The 21,815-nt window shown below is 45.5% G+C and overlaps 5 protein-coding genes across 5 annotated transcripts in view; 3 read left to right on the plus strand and 2 right to left on the minus strand.

The window, feature by feature from the left end:
- Nucleotides 1-21,815, plus strand: part of LOC126562554 (guanine nucleotide-binding protein subunit beta-1) — a 99,544-nt gene that overhangs the window by 55,996 nt on the left and 21,733 nt on the right. The window lies entirely within an intron of this gene.
- Nucleotides 5,416-11,177, minus strand: LOC126563502 (uncharacterized). The gene is made up of 8 exons (XM_050220147.1): nucleotides 11,076-11,177; nucleotides 8,170-11,000; nucleotides 7,819-8,029; nucleotides 7,422-7,489; nucleotides 6,690-7,346; nucleotides 6,112-6,596; nucleotides 5,723-6,042; nucleotides 5,416-5,649 (listed from the first exon to the last, which is right to left on the minus strand). The coding sequence occupies exons 1-8, from the start codon at nucleotides 11,175-11,177 to the stop codon at nucleotides 5,416-5,418; spliced, it is 4,908 nt and encodes a 1,635-aa protein (XP_050076104.1).
- Nucleotides 12,119-13,042, plus strand: LOC126563103 (NEDD8-conjugating enzyme Ubc12). Its single transcript, XM_050219719.1, has 4 exons — nucleotides 12,119-12,236; nucleotides 12,315-12,448; nucleotides 12,513-12,680; nucleotides 12,877-13,042. The coding sequence occupies exons 1-4, from the start codon at nucleotides 12,128-12,130 to the stop codon at nucleotides 13,015-13,017; spliced, it is 552 nt and encodes a 183-aa protein (XP_050075676.1). The 5' UTR covers nucleotides 12,119-12,127; the 3' UTR covers nucleotides 13,018-13,042.
- On the plus strand, nucleotides 15,105-18,595 carry LOC126560918 (cilia- and flagella-associated protein 52). Its single transcript, XM_050216868.1, has 5 exons — nucleotides 15,105-15,168; nucleotides 15,239-16,131; nucleotides 16,203-16,381; nucleotides 16,451-17,279; nucleotides 18,134-18,595. The coding sequence occupies exons 1-5, from the start codon at nucleotides 15,105-15,107 to the stop codon at nucleotides 18,593-18,595; spliced, it is 2,427 nt and encodes an 808-aa protein (XP_050072825.1).
- On the minus strand, nucleotides 18,713-20,325 carry LOC126562071 (putative serine protease F56F10.1). The gene is made up of 2 exons (XM_050218482.1): nucleotides 19,209-20,325; nucleotides 18,713-19,134 (listed from the first exon to the last, which is right to left on the minus strand). The coding sequence occupies exons 1-2, from the start codon at nucleotides 20,323-20,325 to the stop codon at nucleotides 18,713-18,715; spliced, it is 1,539 nt and encodes a 512-aa protein (XP_050074439.1).

The following is a 21,815-nucleotide window of genomic DNA, read 5'->3' on the forward strand; positions in this document are numbered from 1 at the left end:
ACAAAAAGTGTCCGATTAACGACGTTATTCGGTACATTAGACCTAATGACGAGGCACGCGACCTTGGGGAGACTTGACTGTCTCATATGAAAGTCTTATCAAACCGCATACACCCACCCCGATCATGCTTCAAATCGATTATCTGTGGTACGTGGTCGTCTCCGTCGTTGTCGGATATTATATACACCAGGCAATGGCTTTTCAATTGCTGCTAATCTACTAATCGAGATTCTATTCAAGGGAAATATGCACGAATATCGTGTTGGATTAGATAGAGCAAGTTTGTTGCAACTCGGTACTAACACACCAATCCGACGGGCGGACGTCCTGCTCAATCTCTCTTCGAACGTCATAGACAGACGACGCACACGTTCGCTTAATTTATCTATCTTAGAGTGCACGATGACGATAATCTCGTTAATCGATCATACATTGATTGAACATTTTGAGACATTTCTAAATATAGCCAAAGGGACGACAAGAAAGAGAAATCGTGCTCCTTTTAGACCAGTTTTATTGCTATAATTAACTATTCTCGCTTTGAATATCTTTTTATTATTAAAAGAGCTTTTTACCAACACAATATGCTAGAGCAATTTCTTACTTTTTTTTCAAAGTTTTTGGCTTATGGCTAAAAGCATACACTTTTGCTGCTTCGGACACCGAAATGCAGCAGAGAACTAGCAGCCAAAAACCACATCGAAAATTAAATTCTCCTCTGTGCTCTTTTTTTATCGCCTAGCCAGGCAAAACTTATTCCAGCTGTTTCAGACATTTCGCCATAGGGAGTACGAAGAATACACCACACCCAATGCGGCGCGTTCATCCCCATCATCCGGTGGCCTCGTTATTTTGCCAACAAAAAAAGAAACCTAATACAAGATGAAAACTGTTTTTTTTTTATATACAGCCAGAACAGAACCTGTTCTTCCAGAACGTACAAAACAATGAAAGCAAGAACGAAACGTAGTGTAGAAACATTATGACGATGCTAAAGTTTGCGGCTGTTCCTTAGAAATCACGAATTGCAAATATCTTTCGGCAGCATAAGACACAAAGAAGGGGTTGTACCTGCTGGTGCTGATACAAGAAAACAGCGTTGGTGAGTAGAATCCCTCGGCAGATTAAATGCTGGACAAAGAACTTTTCTTTCGATAGCGGGGTACGCAACGATTTGCAGGGTATACTAGAAGAGAGCTTTTGCCTTGTATGATTGCACATCATTTCGGCGTTGGGGGGGGGGGGACTAGGCATCGAAATAGCTTTTGGGGTTAGTGCTCCATTTCGTAAGCAAACATACGGGGGTGAAAGGGAACAATTCTAGCAATGGTATTAGTAAGAACAAGGACCATGCACATCCTCTACTTTACCAACTACCAATGCATTGCAATTGATTATAACAGGGGGAGCGTCTATCTAGCTCTCAATGCTTTATAAGACACGCCGCCCGGTCTTATACTTCAGCCCATAAGTTCGTAAATCAATAATATACCGACAAACGTCGGACCCTCGTTTGTTCAATGAACTATTTTCGCAGATACACATTTAACACCCGCCCCAGTAGAGCCCTAGAACCTAGAGTTGTTGTACCGGAGATGCAACAGACACGTGTTGCTCGGTAAACACACACTCTATAAACCTAGCTCGCTTGACAGTATCCAGTATCCCTTTCCTTTTGACGTGCGATTTTGATAAGGGCGCGTGCTACCTACTTTGATCGGTGCACCGGTCTCGTCGAAAAAGGGTGTACCACCGTCCATAGAGCTTGCCTACTGCATTAGTTCATCCAATTCTCGTAAAGCTTAGGAATTAATGAGCATGCTGCTGGGTCTCTCGTTACCATGGTTACCGCGAGCTACGAGCGCACAAAAATGAGAAAGAGAGACCTATATATTTCTTACCACCCCGTTGTTGTAAAGCTGTGCAATGACGAATAATGCTGTTCTTCAACACGGTTGCGGTGGAACCAACACACCTCCCCCAGGGTCGGAAAAGTGGAACACGCACAGTAAACAAAATGTACGATGGTACGGCGACGGAGGTGCAGTTGTTTTCGGTTAGCTGCCGCTTCCTGTCCTCCGTAGCAGAGAGATCCTCGTAACACGGTGGCAATAAACTGCAATGTTGAGATTTGGGTCTCACTACCTGATGATGGGACACATGCATCATGTGCCCGAACCTGATCGATCATGTACGGGGGGAAATAGGCAAGGTGATCGCCACCACGCAATTCCCGTAGGACTTTTTGTTGCTACACCAGGTATAATATAGGAAGGAACGTACAACTCATATTCCGTACAATGCACGATTACCATCGTAGATAAGAGTGTTAAACGTAGGCGCGATACCACGCGGTAGGTGAATTGGATGAGTTTAGAGATTAACTCATTCGTTCCTCTTTGCAACGTGCCTACCACAGCCGAGGTACACCAGACCTTCGCCGCAACAGGCATCGCAGAATTCGGGGAAGCATCATGACGACGCATCGGTCATCCAATTCTTATCACCCACAAAATTGCCCATTTCAGATCAGCTGCACGTAATGGCAGAAGCACACAACAAAAAACGACGAGATAATGTTCCCGCTGTCCTTCTACTTCACGTTATTTTATCGTAAATTTTGGTGGTTCAACAAAGCAATCGACTAGTAACCATTCGTGGAAAACCTTGAGTTAATTTCTTGCATATCCTTTACTTTTTTATACATCAATTTTATCGAACAGAGTGCTTTAGGCTTGATTTTTCTTGTATTTCTTGATTTAAATAATCCGTAACTAAATGGTACGACGTCTTTTAGTGATAGGATTCTCCCCATGCCTATCGACTAGACCATCCACATTTCCCGATATATAACCAAATAAGCAGACGCAATTTCCGTGAAATGGAATTTACACTGTAATTTATAAGCGTACAAGACTTCAAAGAAACCGTAGCATGAAAAATTAAGTAAATACGCAAAATAGACCAATAATGATTATCGTAAAAAGTATATCACTCTACCCGAAGGAGAGTAGGCCGTGTGCAACCACACTCAATGCTCACTTTGATAGTGAGTTTTCGTCGGAGTAATGAGTTATCCCGGATAACGCGCGTTTCCGTTTTATTGCTGGGAAATGGGTTCTGTGCTATTCTGACCAACCATCCCGAAACCAAGAGCAGCCATCACAAAGAGAGATCTTCAAACATCAACTATACTCTCTTTGCTTTCCGACTTTAAGACGTTTGGTGTCTTTTCTTGAAGATATTTAACTTCTTGTCTTTATGGAACTCCTAAGTTTGTGTTCCAGCTACAATGCCCTCTGTGCGGAAAATGATTTTCAGCGCCTTTTGGAAGTTAAGGCTTGTTTGTTGTGTGCCATCATCATCATCATCATCATCAGCAGCACGATATTCAACATCAGCTGACGTAAGAGAATTCTCCTCGTTGGGGTTACCCCAGTTCGCGGGTCTTTCCTCTCGCCAGTCCCCAATCCCATGCCACCTTCCCGCGCTGCAGAAAGCATAAAAGGCCCCTGACGAAGACGATTACGGGTGTTCTAGTCTTTTTCCTATGGCACCCACCAGCAAATACAGTGTGCTTGAGAGACGCGTGAACACGTTTCGGTTTTTTTTTTTTGCTTCCTTCAACTCAACCAACCCTCTCTTTCTTTGCTTTGTTACTTTCAGCCCGCCTTTCCGGCTGGTACCGAGTGCAAAATTGTTTCTAGCACTAGTACGGGACGGGTGAAAACGCCAGACCCCCCCAGGAAACATTGTTCCGAACGAGCGAGCGAGCGCGACAAAGAGCGCTGCTGCGCTGTCGCCGTAGTCCATATCACGGCCAACGTTATGCCAGGCCAGGCACCCAACAATTCCAACCCGGTCTAGAGCGTAGTATCAGGAGAGGAGATCAGAAGAGAACACACTTCTTGGAGTTGGAGAACCACAGAGCACTAGATAGATATGCGAAGATGTAAACGAAACAAGCAGCACTGGTTAAATGGGACATCGGGAGATGGCACACGATAGACGTCTGAGTGTGTGTGGCCGGAATGTCCCAGATTAAACCTAGATAATGGCAAACTGTAGGATCAATTTAGTGATTGCCGCACCATTGATGCAACGAATGCAGAAACTGCAATTTACGTCTCTTCTAACAGGCGTTCTCTAATGTTTGTACACACATTTTGGACGATTCCCTTCGTAAGCACTATCTAAGCTCGTTTCCGTGCTGTCTAAAGAGAGAGCAACGTTTGTTAAATCCTTGGCCTGCTTAGGTTTCTCGATGCCAAGGACGGTGTTCTTCCAGAGACGGTCGTTTTCCAATCGAGCCTCGTAGGAGACACAAATCGAGCTCACCGCAGTAAGGGTCCTTCCCTAGAGCAATCGAGAAATTTCTGCCCACTGTTGTGTACCTTCAACGTGGTACACCCGAATAGCTAAAAATCGCTCCGAGAACTATTAGAACATCCAGGGCCCAATAATATTCCCAACTAATGACGCACCTTCGGCAGATTCCGTTCACCGTTTTCCGCAAACGCGTAGAACACAACACAACTATTATATCGGTCACACTGTAAGTGCACGTTGCTGTAATGTGTAAGCGCACCGCCTTCTCTCTATGCCTCACGACTGCGTGGACTGCTCGCTAATTTATGCGACCCTCGTATGAAGCCACCCGCGAGAATCCAACACGCCAACACCAACCAACAGCGATTCCTGTTGCACACTGCGCGTCCTAAATTTCACCACGAGGTGCCTTTGCCACCCGAAAGGAACCCTCGTTCAACAGCAGATTCTACCCGTGTACGTTAGGCGCAAAACGATCAACCAAACCCCCCAAACAACCGGAGACCGCGGACTGACCCGTGCGTGCCGAGAATTGTACGGAAACTGTGGTGAACTGTTCGGGTGGTCGCTTTTCCCACTGTTTGACAATTGATAAGAAACAACACACTCTTGCACACGCGCGCGACCGCGCACACACACACACGCTTTAGCGAAGGAGTTCTTTGTGCGTTTGCTAGAACAGGCACAGGAAACAGGAACTTGTGTACGCACCTTTAGCTGGTGGATGATAATTCACATTTGCTGCAAATGATGCAGGGTAAAAACGCACACCCAACCCGGTGGTGGATTATGAATAATGCAATTTTCTTCGAAACGATTGTTGTTTTGCCCCCACGAGAGCATTCGAGATGCATCGTTTGACAGATGCGCTTGATTTATGGTCCATCGTTGAGGAGTCCACATTCCATGGCTGCCTTTTCGCATTTGCAAGTGTTTTGGTATCGTTTAAATTTAAATTCAAACCAGCAGAAACGTTACTATATTTTTACTATCACTTATCTACCTATCTACCGGGTTTTAAAATTGACCTCTGGGTTTTTTTACAAATTCATCCTTCACTAAGCAATAGTGCGCGTGTTAAAAAGGTCAAGTTCTCATTCGTACAATTTCTGCATTTGCTAGGCGCACTATTCGATTGAAATCTGTTTTGCTGTAGGAACGCCAAAAATTTGACCTCGACCAAAGCAATGCGGGATAGTTTGGACTTTGCACGCCATGAAACAATCTTGCAATCGCACGTCCGGTAAAGTTGTTTTCTGGATAGCGGCATATTGTTGTACGTATGTCCGCTATCAACTGCTCGTCCGTGGTATCGTCAGGCTGTGTGTGTGTGTGGGAATTTCAAAGATTAAAAAAAAAAGATCATATAGATACTTTTTCTCCCAATACCTACCTCTGGTACGATTTCTATATTTTCTTTGCTAATATCCGTCGTAAAGTAATTCCGCACGATCGTTTTCAACTTGTCCGACGGTCCGGTGGGACAATCCACACGACTCACCGGACCGATGGTGTTGAAGCATACCGAAGCTAATGCCTCGGAGATGTACTGCAGTTGTGCCAGCTGAGTACGTTCCTGGCGGGTTACGCGTTCGTACAGCCCGTCCAGTGCCTGATCCAGCTCTTCGTCGGTAAGGTCACCCGGAGCGCGTAGCCGAAACCCGAGCTCACTAAACATCACCGATAGTGGTGAGCGTTTGCGGGCATTATTAACTGAAAGTAAAAAAGATTAACTAAATTTACAAACTAATAATGTGAAGATTTACAATGCTTTCAACATACCAGTGGTCCATTCGAGATTTTTTAACTGATACTTTACCACACCACTGTCCCAACCAATGGCGGACGCTACGTCAATCACAGGAAATTCTATCGCAGTCGAGGTGGCGTGCGAAATACCTCTCTTCAGGTCGAGCGCAAATGCCATCGCCAGTGGTGGACATTCCTTCGCTGCTTGTCGCAGTGGCCGTGCGCCTGCATACGACATTACCTTGCACATTGTGTAGGCCGGGCTAAGTGCCTGTATGTAGCGCTGGTCATCCAGCTCCAGGTAGCAAAGGAAGGTCGCAATATTTTCCTCGGGTATATCTAGCTGCTGTACGGTGGCTTCGATCGGAAAACATATCTCATGCCCCGGGCACAAACGTTTCCGTGCGGTAGAAACCGCCTTTGTAGGCCCATCGATTGCCGACATTTCCTCAAAATCATCGTCCCAATCAATACCGTTAACTGCCTTTAGTTCCTCACGCAACTCTTTCGCAACGTCTCTGTAAAAAATGAAATAAAAAAATAGATTATTAATTATTTAACAAAAAACTGTTTTCTTGCAAAAAAAAAAACGCAACCCAAAAACCACCCACTTGTTCTTGAGAATCCTTGTGCAAGCGCACGGTACAAAGATTTTTTGCAACAGCTTTCGAATCACGTGACGATCGATCGAGTTTGCATAGATAAAGCGCCGCAGCTCGTTCCGATCGTTGCCCTTATGGTCGAGAAATAGGTGACAGTGGGAGAGCAGTCCGTCGCGGCCAGCGCGACCCACCTCCTGTACGTAGCTTTCGAAATTTTTCGGCATGTTGTAGTGAATGATGGCGCGAATGTCCGCCTTGTTGATACCCATACCGAACGCAATCGTGGCCACCACAATGCGTAGCTCGCCGCTCATGAACGCGTTCTGTATAGTGCGTCGGCGGGAAGCGGGCATACCGGCGTGATACGGTTCCGCTATGTAGTTTAATCTTTTCCGTTTGTTCGCGTTTGCTTCCGCGGCGGCACGTGCCGCATCCTGGAAGCAGGTCCGTATGAACGATGCCACCCGTTCGCAATCGTCCCGTCGTGTACAGTACACGATGATTGATTGTAGAGCGTTGAATCGTTCCGATTGAAGTAGATTTACCAGTGCTGCATCCCGGTTTACGTCGCGTGAAACAGTCAGCAACAGATTGTCCGGCAGGGGAATATCGCTAATGATTCCCTGTAGGCCATCCGGAATCGACAGATGCGAAACGATACTTTGTCTGGAGGAAAAAAAAGAAACAAAAAGTTTTAACTCTCCTGTACCGCGCCAGCCTTATTGTACTTCTTTCACTTGCCTCGTTTGGACGGTCGCTGTCGCTGTGAGACCTAAAATAGTTTTTACACCTAACTTTTCTTTTAAAACCTGCAAAAACACATGAATTAACCGTAGTGTCTAGGACCAAAAAAAAACACGGTGTTCTATGACCGCCATCCCAGGTAGGCTTTACATTTTGGGAGTTAGAAATTTTGCGGATTATACAAACAATGTAAGGGGGTTTTAATCGAATAAAATCGAAAAAAAACTATGATACGAAAGCAATTGGTCTAGGCATTCTACAAATTTCAAATGTATGCCTTCCCTATCAAAAGATATTAAGGAACTAAAGTGCACAACTTACTCAGGTAGGCGGTCATTGACAATTGTGTTAAAGCACACAGCAACATTATTTTATCGATCGTTTATTGTCTCACCTTGCAAATCATCAGATAGCTAGGACGAAAGTTGTGACTCCACTGGGACACGCAGTGAGCCTCATCGATACAGGCAAACGCTATCGGAGGCAGTTCACGCAGCAACGATCCAAAGCCGGTCGATTTCTCGCCCGATACGACCGCTTCCGGTGAGATTAGGAGAATGTCCACTTCGCCAGCGCTTATCGCTTGCATCGTACGATCGCGGACCCTGAAAACCCGTGGTAGTATGTATAGATACAATGTTTAATTTGTTTGTCCTTAAGAATGACAAAAAATCGCAAAGCAAAGTCAATAATCAAATGATCATGATCAAACCGGGCAATGAGGAAAGCATCGCCTCATACTTACTTCGGCGTCTGATTAGTATGAAGACAGTGAGCATTTAAGAAATCCGGCATTCCATGCACCTGATCCTCCATCAGCGAAACGAGCGGAGATATTACCAGCGTTATGCAGTTGCGCTTTTGCCTGTACAGGTACGCCGGAAGTTGATAGCAGAGTGATTTACCAGCGCCCGTACTGAGCGTCACAAGTGTAGACATTCCACACAGCACACGCATAACGGCCCGTTCCTGACCGTGACGGAAAGCTTTGTGCCCAAACATATGCAAAGCATCAAAAACTTCCGACGGTGTTGCTGGTAGCCCACCACCGTCCAAATTTTGCTGGTAAAGTGGCTCAATCGTACCCTTAAATCCGCCGGAAACAGTCGATTCGACGAGTTTGGATTGTTTGAGAAAATCTTCCGGTATTTTATGACCGATGTAGATCGGCGCTTTAGAAGATACATTCTCGTTATCCCGGTTCCTGTTGTCCTGCTGCTGTTCCTCCTTCAATACTTCCTCCCAATCACCCGGATCTTGAACGATCGGTTCATCATTCCCTTCTTGCGACGCTTCCGGCTCTTCCTGTTCCTTCCAGGTAGGGTTAGCAACGGGTGGAAGATTTTCGATCCGTTTCGAATGTACTACTACCGTTTGTGATTTGACCATCGCTTCCGCCTCCTCAAGCGTGGGAAACGATGACTCTTCGATCGTATCGGCATCGTACGGGAGCAACTTATCTTCTGCCTGCTTTTTACACTGAAACGCCATATGACCCGTACCGCCACACTGGAAGCAGGTCAGTACGCCTCCATCACAGCCCCGCATATCCATATCGGGCCCGCTCAGGGCAGCAGCTTTCTTTGCCTTCCATTGCGATTTCTTGTACCGGCTGTAGTTGATCGTTTTCTTGCCCTTTACAAACACTTTCTTCCGGATGTCGATGCGGACGAAATTTTCGTTCAGCTTACCGGCAGCCATCTTTTTGCGCAGTGCCTTATCCTTTCCGCTAGCCAAGTTTGCTCCGTTGCTGCTTCCGGGGGCTCCTTCTCCGGTGCCATCCGAGGCCCCAGTAATGAAATTATTCGCAATTTGCGTGTCACGCACAAGCTCTTTAATGTCGATACGGGGAATACTTTTCAACCGGTCAAGTCCAAACTCAGGTACGTATTCTTGCGGTTCTTCTACGGACGGGACCTCCTCTTCCTCTACATCGATCTTACGTTGAGTTGACTTTTTTGCCTTTCTTGCTTTACCGACAGGTTTTGATGAACCGGGACTAAGCTTGGGTGAAACGACCGTCGAGCTTTTGACTGTCCGTCGTCCCCTTTTTATGGGCTGTTTTTTCGGCCCAACGGAACGCGTGGCATTCCCTTTTTTAGGACGTGGAGAAGGTTTTTTCATTGGCTCTTCCTGATCCGCCTCATCGTTATCTGCGTGGAACGATTCTTCATTCTTTTTGAGCTGTTCTTTATAGTCTGGATCTTTATATTCATCATCAGAAGAAAACGCTGGCTCCGGTTCTTCTCCCATGCCTTCCAAAGTCGGTTCTCTGTAGGTAGATCTTTTCCCAGTGTTTGTGCGTTTTGGTAAAACCCGTGGCACAACGGGAGATTTAGTTTTGTCTGTAAGTCGTTTGATAACTTTTTTCTTACTAGTTTTTGGAGGTTTTTCATTCACCTCTCGCTTTTTTCTAACTATTTCCGCAATCTTAGGGAGATCTTCCGACGGGTCCCGATTTTCTACATCCTTTCCTTTATCCGCCAGTACTTGTTCCGGTTCAGAAGTAGGCTTTACCTTACTTTCCACACGATCTTCCGGACTTCGATTGATGGAAGTGAAAATTTTACGCTTCTTAGCAATGTGCATCATGCCGGGGGAAGTTTTCGTTGATTCGTCTTCCGAGTTTTCTATCACTCCGTCCGAATCCGACTGCACCGGGACATCGTACGCCGTGTTTTCGATCCCGGGCTGCATTGGCGACGCTTTGGGTGATTTTTTTACAACGCTATCATCGGCAACGCTTAACGAAGACATACCGAAGCTTGTGGCCGATGCGAGTGAGGCAACATTTATATTTCTCAGTCCAAAGTTGGTAGGTCGCTCGCTGGCAGTATTCGTGGTACCAGGTTTACTATTTTCTGTCGATCCTCCCGATAGCCGATTTAACCATCGTTCATCTAGCTGATTGATTGGTTCGCTTGTCGTTGGTACCAATGGTGGAGCGGCCAGTTTTTCCTCCACTTTTGATTCCACTTTAAACTCCAACTCCTTCGATTTAGCTGTGAGTAAAGTTTCCAAATCCGGAAGAACCGTTTTGCTTCCACTTCCACTCACCGCTTGTGAGCTGCCTTGCGACGCAAGTCCAAAGGAATTGCGTGAAAGTGATTTACGCGGATTACGTTTAGGAATTAGTAAGCTCTGTTGATGGATGAGCTGCATCCCTTTCAGTGTTACCGGTTTGGGTGTTTCAGTTGCTTCTACTGCTTTTTTGGCAGTTTGAACACTTTTGCGACTTTTCTCACCCTGCCAAGCGATTAAATTGTGCTGTTGGAGTTTTTCCGCCTCGAACGTTGAATCGGACCGTACGCCGGCAATCGGTTTCGTTAGCAAGCTGCTCATCGACGAGCTCGTGTCGGCAAGGGCAACATCATTCAAGATTGTACCGGACGATAGCATCCCCGAGATGTCGCTCGGTTCTTGTGAAAAACTCGACTCTTGGGACATTAATGACCCATCGAAATCTTCATCATCGTCCAATGCTTCCAGCAGCGTGTTTTTCAGCAGAGTTGTTTTCAGCTGGTAGTACATTTTGTACGAATTTTTAATCTCACTCGGTGAGTCGCGTATATCGAGCTGAATGCAATAAGGGTTTCGATTATTTATCAAACTTTTCAGGTGAATGGAAAATATTCCCCCACAACACATTACCTTCGACGGAATACGGCCATGTTTTTTCTTAAACTCTTTTTCCCACTGCTTCACACGATACTTGCACTTTTGGTATTTGGCCCGAAACACCTGATCCTCCATTGCGTTTTACCTTAATATACTATCAATTAATTATTACTAAACTGATGATTCAGCGCATTTTTGTTACAGTTTTCGCGGACAATTGCAAATTAGTGCAAACGTAGCAATTTTTCCTACCTGTATGATCCGATCCATGCGAAATGATTGCGTTTGGCGGGAACTACAATCAAAACAAAACAAACCAGAGAGAGCAAGAATTGAGAGAGCGACCAACTGACGTGACAACACATCTCTCTCTCTCTCTCTCTCTCTTTCTCAAAACAACTGCCAAAGACGTCTAGAATCGATCAATCGACGAACGGTATCATCAACTCATCGATGTAGTGTTCCGAGCACGAATAATTTATGATAAAAAGCGATTCGAAATGCATTTCAAGTATAACTAACATCCAAAAATATTTTCTAACAATTGTGATTTAATTTTGAAGTATAAAGGCTTTCTAATCGGCTGCTACGGTTTATTGCAAGTTTAAGTGACGAACGCTGCACCATATACACCCGCAAGACAGCGCATCTGTCACAACAAATATGGCTATTGAGCAAAACGCCTGAAAAAAGTGGAAAATATTATCTAAAAATTCGTAAATATACTCATCGTAAATTTGTTTCGTGTCTCATTAATAAACTTGGTGCAAACAGCGCGAACAGACAGCGGAATAGCCCAGTCATTCGATTGCGTAGGCTTTACAAAAAAAATCGCAATAACCGTTTGACTGTCTCGCTGTGCCCCAACTGACCCTCGCTTGTTGTACTGCGAAGTGTTACGACGGAAGTAGCAGAAGCACCAGCAAACCACCAACAATAAAGCGATCGAACGACCAGCAAACAGCTTTACACCTTCGGAAATCAGTGATTTCCGTGGAAGCTGTTCGCGTCTATTACTTTCCTTACTGTTTCTCTCGCATCTTCGCCGTCCTGTAGCTTGTGTTGACACGCCAAATCGTGCAGCAATGATTAAACTGTTCTCCCTCAAACAACAAAAGAAAGATGGTGAAGCAACACCGAAGGCCGGAGGACAGAAGAAAACTTTCACTGCCGCACAGTTGCGAATCACGAAAGGTATGCTTTTTGCTAAGGCATACATTTTTAAACGGAGTATCACTATACGGGCATTTTTTGGGTGGTTTTTTGTTGTAGATATCAATGAGCTAAACCTCCCGAAGACGTGTGCCACCGAGTTCCCGGATCCGGACGACTTATTGAACTTCAAGCTCATCATCTGTCCGGATGAGGGTTTCTATAAGGGCGGTCGTTTCGTGTTCAACTTTAAGGTAATGGGACGATCGTACAGTTCTTCGTTTATGTATTTTTAATGAAATTCCGTTGGTGTTTTAGGTTGGACCGAACTACCCGCACGAGCCACCGAAGGTCAAGTGTGAAACCCAGGTCTACCACCCAAACATAGACCTTGAGGGTAATGTCTGTTTGAACATTCTGCGCGAAGACTGGAAACCGGTACTGACGATCAACTCGATCGTGTATGGATTGCAGTACTTGTTCTTGGTAAGTAGTCAAACATTCTTTTTTTTCCCGCTACTCTGTTTCATTTCTGGTGCGTGATCGTAACCGGTGCCAAAAACAGTTCGCACGTGATCTTTGTCTTCTTTGTCGTATGTTGGTGATCCTCGCTAAAGATATACACAAATCCGACTGCCTGTGTATACATTTACTGAATATTTGTTGTTCGTACGATTCTCAGGAACCGAATCCCGAGGATCCGCTCAATCGGGAAGCGGCGGAAGTGTTGCAAACCAATCGACGCCTGTTCGAGCACAACGTGTTCAAAGCGATGCGCGGCAACTATATTGGCGCGACGTACTTCCAGCGCTGTCTCAAGTGATATATAAATTCGAAACTAACCCTTACATGTTGCGTTTATTTAATTATTCTTACGATTGGTGGGCGCTATTATATAGACTTTAACTATAATTAAAAAAAAGAACATAAAGGCCACGAACAAGCAGGCATAATGGTTGCGAATTCGAAAATGCTCCCAGAAAAGGTGAACTACCACAAGCAGAATACAGCAAAACAAAAATCCAATCCCCTCTAATTATATCCAGAAGATCCTAACACCTAACACGCATGCACACATAGTATAGCAGTAAAGCAAATATATAAGAAACAGGAAGGAGTTGCAATAGGAACAATAAACACACCAAACGATCGTTCGTTTGCATCGGAAAGGAGTGGCAGCTGCATGGTTCGGCCTTGTGAGCGATTGTGATGAAATTTCATGAAGGAGTGAAATAGAAATACAGGAACCAGAAGAGCACCTTGTTTAGATAGCTTAAAAACGTGCAGGATGCAGCTCAAAAACAAGTGGTAAATTTTTGTTCGAAGCTATTCTGGTAGTCGTAGCTTTTGCGGAAACTATACGGAAACAAACAGTAGACCACACAATTATCACTCAACTCCCTCTTAAAACACGTCTTATCTGTACAATATCTATCTGCCAAGTTGTTCTGTAGACGAGAGTTCGATGCGTCGGAAGTAGCTCCACGCAGCACAGCGGTTAACTAAGTCGAACATGGCACAATATCTTGAAGCGGTTTAAAAGCGGAAAACTTGATAAATAGCTGAGTATCTCTTTTTAGTGATGCCTAAAGAAGATTGTGTCGCCACTCTCTCATTATTATATCGTGTCGTCTCTAGTGAGTTGGGTTAGTAGCTCTGTTTGTAACCGTGTAGAAGAGATTCAACCTGTCAGAAGGGGCAGAACGTTGCGCACATCCTCGTTAAGGACTCTTGAAATTTGGACTGCTGCCTACTGTTGACCTATTGCCCTGCTGCAAATTGCCATTTTCCAACCATTGTTTTATCTAAACTTGAAGAGCAACACCCCCAAGCAAAAATGATAACAAAATACAATAGCGATGAAAGTAAAATACTATTTGGACACACTGATACGATCGTTCCCTGAATATAAAATGCAAAAAAGAGAAGAAAAAAAAATCTTGGCATAAACAGTACCTAGGTTAATGAACAAAAAAAGAGAAAATAAACGATGAAAACAGGAACTCAGCTCTGATAGTCTTTCAACTTTGTTCCAGAATGGGTTCAACAAGTTTCTCGTACAATTTGTGGACCGATGAGGACAGTTGAGTTTATCGAGTCTATCCCGGTTATTCTGTGAAGTTAGGATATTTTGAAGAGAAAGAAATGTGAAAAGTATTTAGCACTACAGAGTTTCCAATCTTTGTCCTTGTTCCATACGCCGTGGATGTATCGTTCGAATATATGTATGTATAGTCGGAGTAGAATATGGAGAGCCTATAATGTTCTTCTAAAAGAGTCGGATCCACACCCATATCAGTGCGGTATTGCTACATACGCTGTAATCAGAACTATGGAAACAGATTGGCAACCTGGTCATGTCTACGCGTCGTGCTCAACCCTGAGCAGGTCAAGAAGAAGAAGAAGAAGAACATTTAGCACTACGTCCTCTTCTTGAATCATCTCATATGGTTTTGTGCTTGGAGGAAACATGGAAAATGTCCTAGAATGTAGCCGAAATTCGGACAATCTACCTAGACTTCCAGGAAACTACTCCAAAAGCCTCAAAAATGAACAGGCCTTTGGATGGACGGAACGCTATTCCACGCCAACCATGCATAAGTTTATATAAAAAACGAAACAAACAAATATCGATAAAACCACTTGTTGCATTTATGTATACATCATTCCTTCGCACAGACCCGTTCAACAAAGGAAAAACAAACTAACCAGAGAGGGTGTTGCTAGGCCAACCTGTAGCCATTGGCAACCGGTCTCTCGGTAACTATGTAAGCGTGTTTCACAACAACCAGCGGCAGCTACAACTATACAACTGTGCAAAAATAGGCACAGTCTTCTTTGGTTACCGATGCCAACGGATGCCTCTGTAAGGAGACGTTTGTAAAGAGAGTGCCTCTGAAATCCTGCAAGATGTCGGTCGAAGAACCAACGGAGATGATGAACCTAGAACCGTCCGCCATCATTGGATTCGATGGTAGGTAGCAAGCATTAGGTGTGTTTTCTCTCGTTATATACACCAATTACTGATGGTGCAATTATTCAACCATTTCCAGGACACGTTGTGTGTGGACTGCGGGTACATCCCGACCAGCGTCATCTAGTGTTTCCACTTGGCAATGAAATATCAATCTACGAGTGTGCTACCAACAAGCAATCCTTTCTCCGGGGGCACACGAACACAATTTCCACCCTGGACATTTCCACCAGCGGACGGATGGTCGCATCCGGGCAGTCGAATCACATGGGCTTCCGTGCGTTCGTAATCGTGTGGGATTGGGAAACGCGTAAGGAAATTTCACGCCACGAGCTACATCGCGTCCGTGTGCAATCGCTTTGCTTCTCCTCGAACGATCAATTTCTGGTCAGTCTCGGTGGTAAGGACTGTGGATCGATTATTGTGTGGGACATCGAACAACGGACGGCCATTTGTGGTACGATCGCAACCAAAGAAACAACTGGCGAAGCGACCAAGGTGGCAAGCTTAAATAAGCGCTTCACAACGTTCGTGTCGGGTGGTGATCAAAATTTGCGCGTATGGAACATTGACCGCGAGCGTAAGCGACTTACGGTGCAGGATGTGGCCGTCGGTAAGTTGCGACGCGAGTTTACCGGTATGCGCATCTCACCGAACGATGACACACTGTACGTTGGAACGATGAGTGGCGATATAGTGAAGATCAACCTGAACTGCAATCCTAATCCGAGCGATCCTTCGCAGGATAAGATGCCCGTACTGTTGGGATGCTTTGGGAAGCATAATGCGAAAAAGCCACCGGGCAAGGATTGTGAAAAGTATCACTATGGTGTGCGCGATTTGCTGCTGCTACCGGATGGGAAGCTTATTATTGGCGCGGGTGATGGAACGATCGATATGGTGCAGGAGCGTAATATGAATTTTAAAAATTATCGTGGTCCAACGTGGCCGGAACTGAAATCGGTGAGCTTCTATTGCTTGTGAACAGAATAACCACAAAATTTGAAATTTGAATTTTAAAAATATAATTTTAGCTCCAATCGACGAAAATCGACGGCGTCATCACATCGCTTCAGATTCGCGGGGGAAAAACACTTCTGATTGGTACAAATGGTTGCGAAATTTATTCCCTAGAGTTGGCAAACTTCTCATCAAGTCTACGGCTGCTTAAAACGTGCCATACGAATGCCGTCTACGATATAGCTTTTCCCTAGTAAGTGGGAATCGTATGTTTGTCCTTTGGTTTTTTAAAAATAATTTCCCCCTTTCGTTCACATTGTAGCAACTTCTCGCTCGTCTTTGCGACCGCCAGCCATGAATCGATCCGCATCTGGTCGACGTCTAAGATGCAAGAACTGCTCCGCATCGTCGTACCCAACTTTGCATCCTCGTCGATCGTATTTAGCCGTGACGGGAAGAGTATTATCTCCGCCTGGAACGATGGTGTGATCCGTGCCTTTACACCACTGACCGGCAAGCTGATCTACGCGATCCCGAATGCACACAATAAAGGCTGCTCCTCGGTAGCCGTTACCAGCAATGGCAAGATTGTGGTTAGCGGTGGCATTGAAGGGCAGGTACGAGTCTGGAAGATCGATCCATACGTGCAAAGTTTGATCGGTGTGCTGAAGGAACATTATGGTCCAATCGAATCGGTACACATTAACAATTACGACACGGAAGTTGTGTCGGCATCGCGGGACGGATCGTGCGTTATATGGGATTTGATACGCCTTACCCGGAAGCATGTGATCTTTGCGCATACGCAATTTATTGCTGCACAGTATTTTCCGACCGGCGTTCAGATACTGACGGCGGGATCGGATAAGCTCATCGGGTACTGGGAAGCGTACGATGGTAGTTTGGTGCGTGAGGTGGAAGGTTCAAAATCGGGACCGATCAATGCGATCGACATGAACATGATGGGAGAGTACTTTGTGTCGGCCGGTACGGATCAGATTGTGCGGCTGTGGAACTATCAGCTCGGTGTGGAGGTTGCTGTTGGGATTGGGCATGCGAGTGCCATCACTTCGGCACGGTACAGTCCGAATGGGAAGTTTCTGGTGACGGGTTCCAGCGATGGAGGAATCTTTGTATGGAAAGTTCCGGAGGTGAGTGTGGTGTAAAAATTTAAATTAACAACTTACTTATCAAGAAGGCCCGTGTGGTATAGCGACTATGTTGCCGGTCTACACACGGAGGAGGGTAAGGGTTCAAATCCTATCCGTACCGTTCCCCTGTAATGAGGACTTGTCTATCCTACTACGTAGTATCAGCAAGTCATTAAGCCATTAGATGTCCAGCGTGACTTTAGAAGCTCGTTAAGTCAAAAAAGAACCTAAATATCAGGCGCAGTACTGGATCTTGAATTATTGCTCCCAAATCCAGTAGTCAAGAGTCATTCTCATGACATGACCCAGCCCACAAGAGCCTAAGTCTAGCTCGTGTAGAGCCCCATAGATCCCATAAATCCTTCTAAGTATCTTTCTATCGGACGCAGCTAAGAACGTTTCGTCAGTTATGGGCAGAGTCCAAGTTTTTCCATGGCTGTAAATGGAAAACCAGTTATGTCAAACTCACTTCAAGTCAATCCTAGCTAATTTTGAATTTTGAAACTAATCAAAGCTAATAGTATAGGACGATCCAATCTGATCTTTTCTTTGAGCCTGTGAACTTAGATATCTCAGAATGTGTATGAGTAGTCGTCGTTATTCTTGCCATATCTTGACAGCCTCGACTAAAAGCCCTATCGGGTCTTACATTTGACAGGACTGCTCTAAAGCCTATGGATGTTGCATGTAATTTTCTTAAGCTATCACGAATTATCGATTTACACGTTACTGCGACGCGTTGTGTACATTGTCCCATATACAAGAAAGGGATTAATTTTAATCCATATGATGTAACCAACCTGTCCGTTTGACGTCGTTATTACCACACTCAAACTACACGCTTACCGTTACAGAAATTCCACATCAAAATACCGGACGATATTTCGAACACCATCAAGGAGGAACAACAGCAGCAGCAACAAGCACCTTCAAAATCATCTAAACCACCGACACCGACGACAAATAAACCGGTCAAAAGTTCCTCCTCACAAATGATCCGCAAAACGACACCGGCATCATCCGGAGCGCGAACGGTTGGCATTATCCCCGGCGGGAACCGTAGCAACGAGGACATCCGTGTACATGCGTCCGGTAAATCGTCACGCGCCAGCCAAATTGCCGAATGTCCAGCGATCGATCCGAACGCTCAGCCAACGATCGATCCGTGCGTTGATACTGCTTCACTGGCGGACCATGGCGATCAGCAGGAACAGTGGGAAATACGCTCGCAACATTCCACCGGCAGTCAGAACCGCCTTTCGGAACAGTCACCGTTTGCAGTCGATAAGGCTGTTGCTTCCCAGCAAAACCGTTAAGCTGAAACCCAATGAGAAGGGAACAATTCGAGACCGAGAAAATTGTATCGTGCAAAGGTTTTCTTTGTTTTTTTTAACAACAGTTTACATGTATTTATGACACACATTTATATACATTTAACGGCTTCCCATTGCCAGTAGATTCGTAATAAAGGTTTCGATTTGCAGACGCGCTTGTTTGAGCTGCGGAGGATCGTTGTCGGACGGTTCGTACATGTTCGCACAGTGTGCCGTACCGTCGATAAGGATGGTTGGCATGTGGATGTCGTTGCTCTCGGTCAACCCTAACCGGTGCCATGGGTCGATGTTACCGTGGACGTACAGTACGTTGGTGGTGGCTGGATCAAGCCCACCGTAAATGGTGTTCGTTCGATAAACGCCCCGGTTAAGCGATGGTGCTCCAAACCGGGCACCGTACACATCGGCACATTGACGGATAAAGAATTCTACCGGAAACCGATCGCCGAACAGTAAGCTAGCGTTATTCGATGTTTGGTAGAATCCGAACTCGTTGCAGGTTTGGTAGGTCCACTGTCGCACTATGGAAAGGAATTAAAACAGATTGTTTAGGCATGAATGAAAAGCTTATGATGCTTTATATATCAATTCTTACTTCCGATTGCCGCAGCTGATTCCCAGGAAGTATTACGCAGTTCCTGTACTTCCTTCTCGTACAAATAATCCAGACATGTTGTATTGGTCGACTCCAAATTCACGCGGTTCACCTCCGCTAGCCTGCTGAACGGTGCACCAATGCTTTGGTTCACCATAATTTCGCACACCTGGTCGATCGTCGTGGTACTGTGCGGGCTGTTGTCCTTGTTGTACTGCACCACAGTAGCAAATAGTCCCGCAATATTCTGGAACAGGTTGGCAATATCGAGCGGGTTTTCGATCGATTTCTCCACCGGATCGCAAAGTTTAAATTTGTCGTTAAGCGTACGCTGTCCGATCATGTGCTTCAGCAGTGTTTCAATCTGCTTCACGGCACTGCGAACCGATTCCACACAATCGGTCGAGTAGCGTGCAAGCGAATGGGTAACCGTATCGAAGTACTCGACAAAATCAATCTTGGCCAGCAGTGGGCCACTGGAACTGATCGCTCCGTACACAAGCGAAGGATACTTTTCCCGCAGCCAAGCGGCAAGCGAACCCGGATAGGAACCACCGAACACGATCCAACGATTTTTGTGTGGCTGTAGGTTGTACTCTTTGTTCATGGCCACGATAAAGTAGGCCAGATCGGCGAGTGCCTGTTCCGAGGTAAGGTACGCAAGATTGCTGGTGGAAAGATCCGCCGTCGGATGACTTTTGCCATAGAATCGATGCTCGAGCTGGAAGCATAGGGCACCGTGTGCTTTTGCATAATGGATCCATGCTCCTTGGTGCATCCAGAAGGGTTTCGCTTCAGCTTCTCCACCAATCATAAGAAACACAGGCGCGTTAGGGTTGGAGGCGTTGAAGAAGTGATCGTTCACTTGATAACGTTGCTTCCATGTAGCAGCATTCGTAGGATCATTATGGTCTAGCTGCTGCACGAACCAATGATCCGGAAATGGTTCAGCTCCAGTGTACAGGATCGAATCCGTCGTACGGCTGGTGCCGGTATCCGTTTGGAACATTCTTCCACGAAAAAATCTACGCAATCCATTAACCTCACATTGCTGTCCGAACAGAAGGAGGATCACGATCACTAAGGACGCTGCTGAAACCGAGGATTTGCCGGCCATGTTGCTGATATGGCTGCTAGAACTTTCTTTACGACACTGACCCGGGACACAAACGAAACAGGAGACGCACTCGGTGCACTGCGAGCAACAACTATACGGTGGTCAGTCGGTCGAGCGTTACTTTTAAACAAAACAACCCCTCAGGCTGATAACTATTATCAATGTCTCTTTCTCACACACGCAAACATTGACCCTGCGGCCGTGTCCAACAAGACAGGCTAATCGAATTTGTGCATCCAGAAGGGCCGCTGTGTGTAGAGCATTATGCGCGAAATAGAAGGGATATGGGAGAAGGATGATTTATGCCAGACAGCTTTACCAAGCCATGATAATAGATATAATCGGCTGACGGACTATTACTTTTTTTTTTAACTATTCGCCGTTCTTGTTGGGGAACTATTTTTCACAGATAACAAAAAAATACAAAGTAGTAATTTTTTATTATTTGCCAAAGCCAAAAAAAACTACCAAAGCATGTATAACATAACTTTTGGTAAATATTTTCGCCGTGTTTTATATTAAAGTTTGATTAAAACGGAATTTTTAAATCAAATAGAAAACAAACTGCGCGCCCGCCTCGCATATGAGAGAATGAAAGAAAAGAAGCAAATGAAAGTGAAAATGACAGAGAGTAAGAAAAAGAAAGAAAGTAGCTCTTTTGCATTGAAAGCCTATTGTCAAGCCGGTTTTTAGTACAACCCCATCTCTACATACCTTGACTCCGGTATGTTTGACATTTCATCGAGAGGTGGATTAGAGCGAGACAACCAGCCCGTCGCGCAGCCGTTTGATTGCTGCTGGACCGTACGAAAAAGAGGGAGAGAGCGAGAGAGAAAGGTAGCCGCTCCCTGCTAGTCCGAGCTCGACGCGCATACAGAGTGCGCCCAGAGGTGGTAATTGAAAGTGGCTTAAAATCGTGTGTCCGTGTGTAATAAAAACGGTGCAAAAGAATACCCCATTCCAAGGCAAACCTGTGTGTAAGTGGTCGTCGTGTGGTTTCGTGCGTGCGTGCGTTGATGAAAATTGATTGATTACTTTCCTAAAAAGCGTAACGGGCACCTTCTTTTTGTCGCTACATTCCTGGAAGCAACAGGTGGAAGGGAAGAAGCGGAGACGAAGGGCCATTAGGAAAAAAAGATCCCCTTTAGTGCAGAGTCGCCCCCATTATTCATCCCTCGTTTACGCATCCCACGACGAGTGGCTTTTTGACAAGGGGGTGAAGTTTAGGGGGGAAACAAACGGTCTACAAACGGGGAAGTATCAAATTTGTGATCTCTCGAAATCATTCCAGAATCCGACCACCCTATACTTCGTGCGCATAAGTCATCGGCGCGCGTTATCATCGCAAAAGTGGCGAGAGAGGAAAAAAAGTCGGTTGCGCCCCGAAAGTGGAAAGTCGTGGTCGTCACAAACACTCGTCCGGTTTTGGAAGAGAGAAGAACACTACACACACACTTGCACATATGCACACGGTGTGCTCCGTGCGGTGT

Source organism: Anopheles maculipalpis, chromosome 3RL, assembly GCF_943734695.1.
Source record: "Anopheles maculipalpis chromosome 3RL, idAnoMacuDA_375_x, whole genome shotgun sequence".
NCBI classification, from domain to species: domain Eukaryota; kingdom Metazoa; phylum Arthropoda; class Insecta; order Diptera; family Culicidae; genus Anopheles; species Anopheles maculipalpis.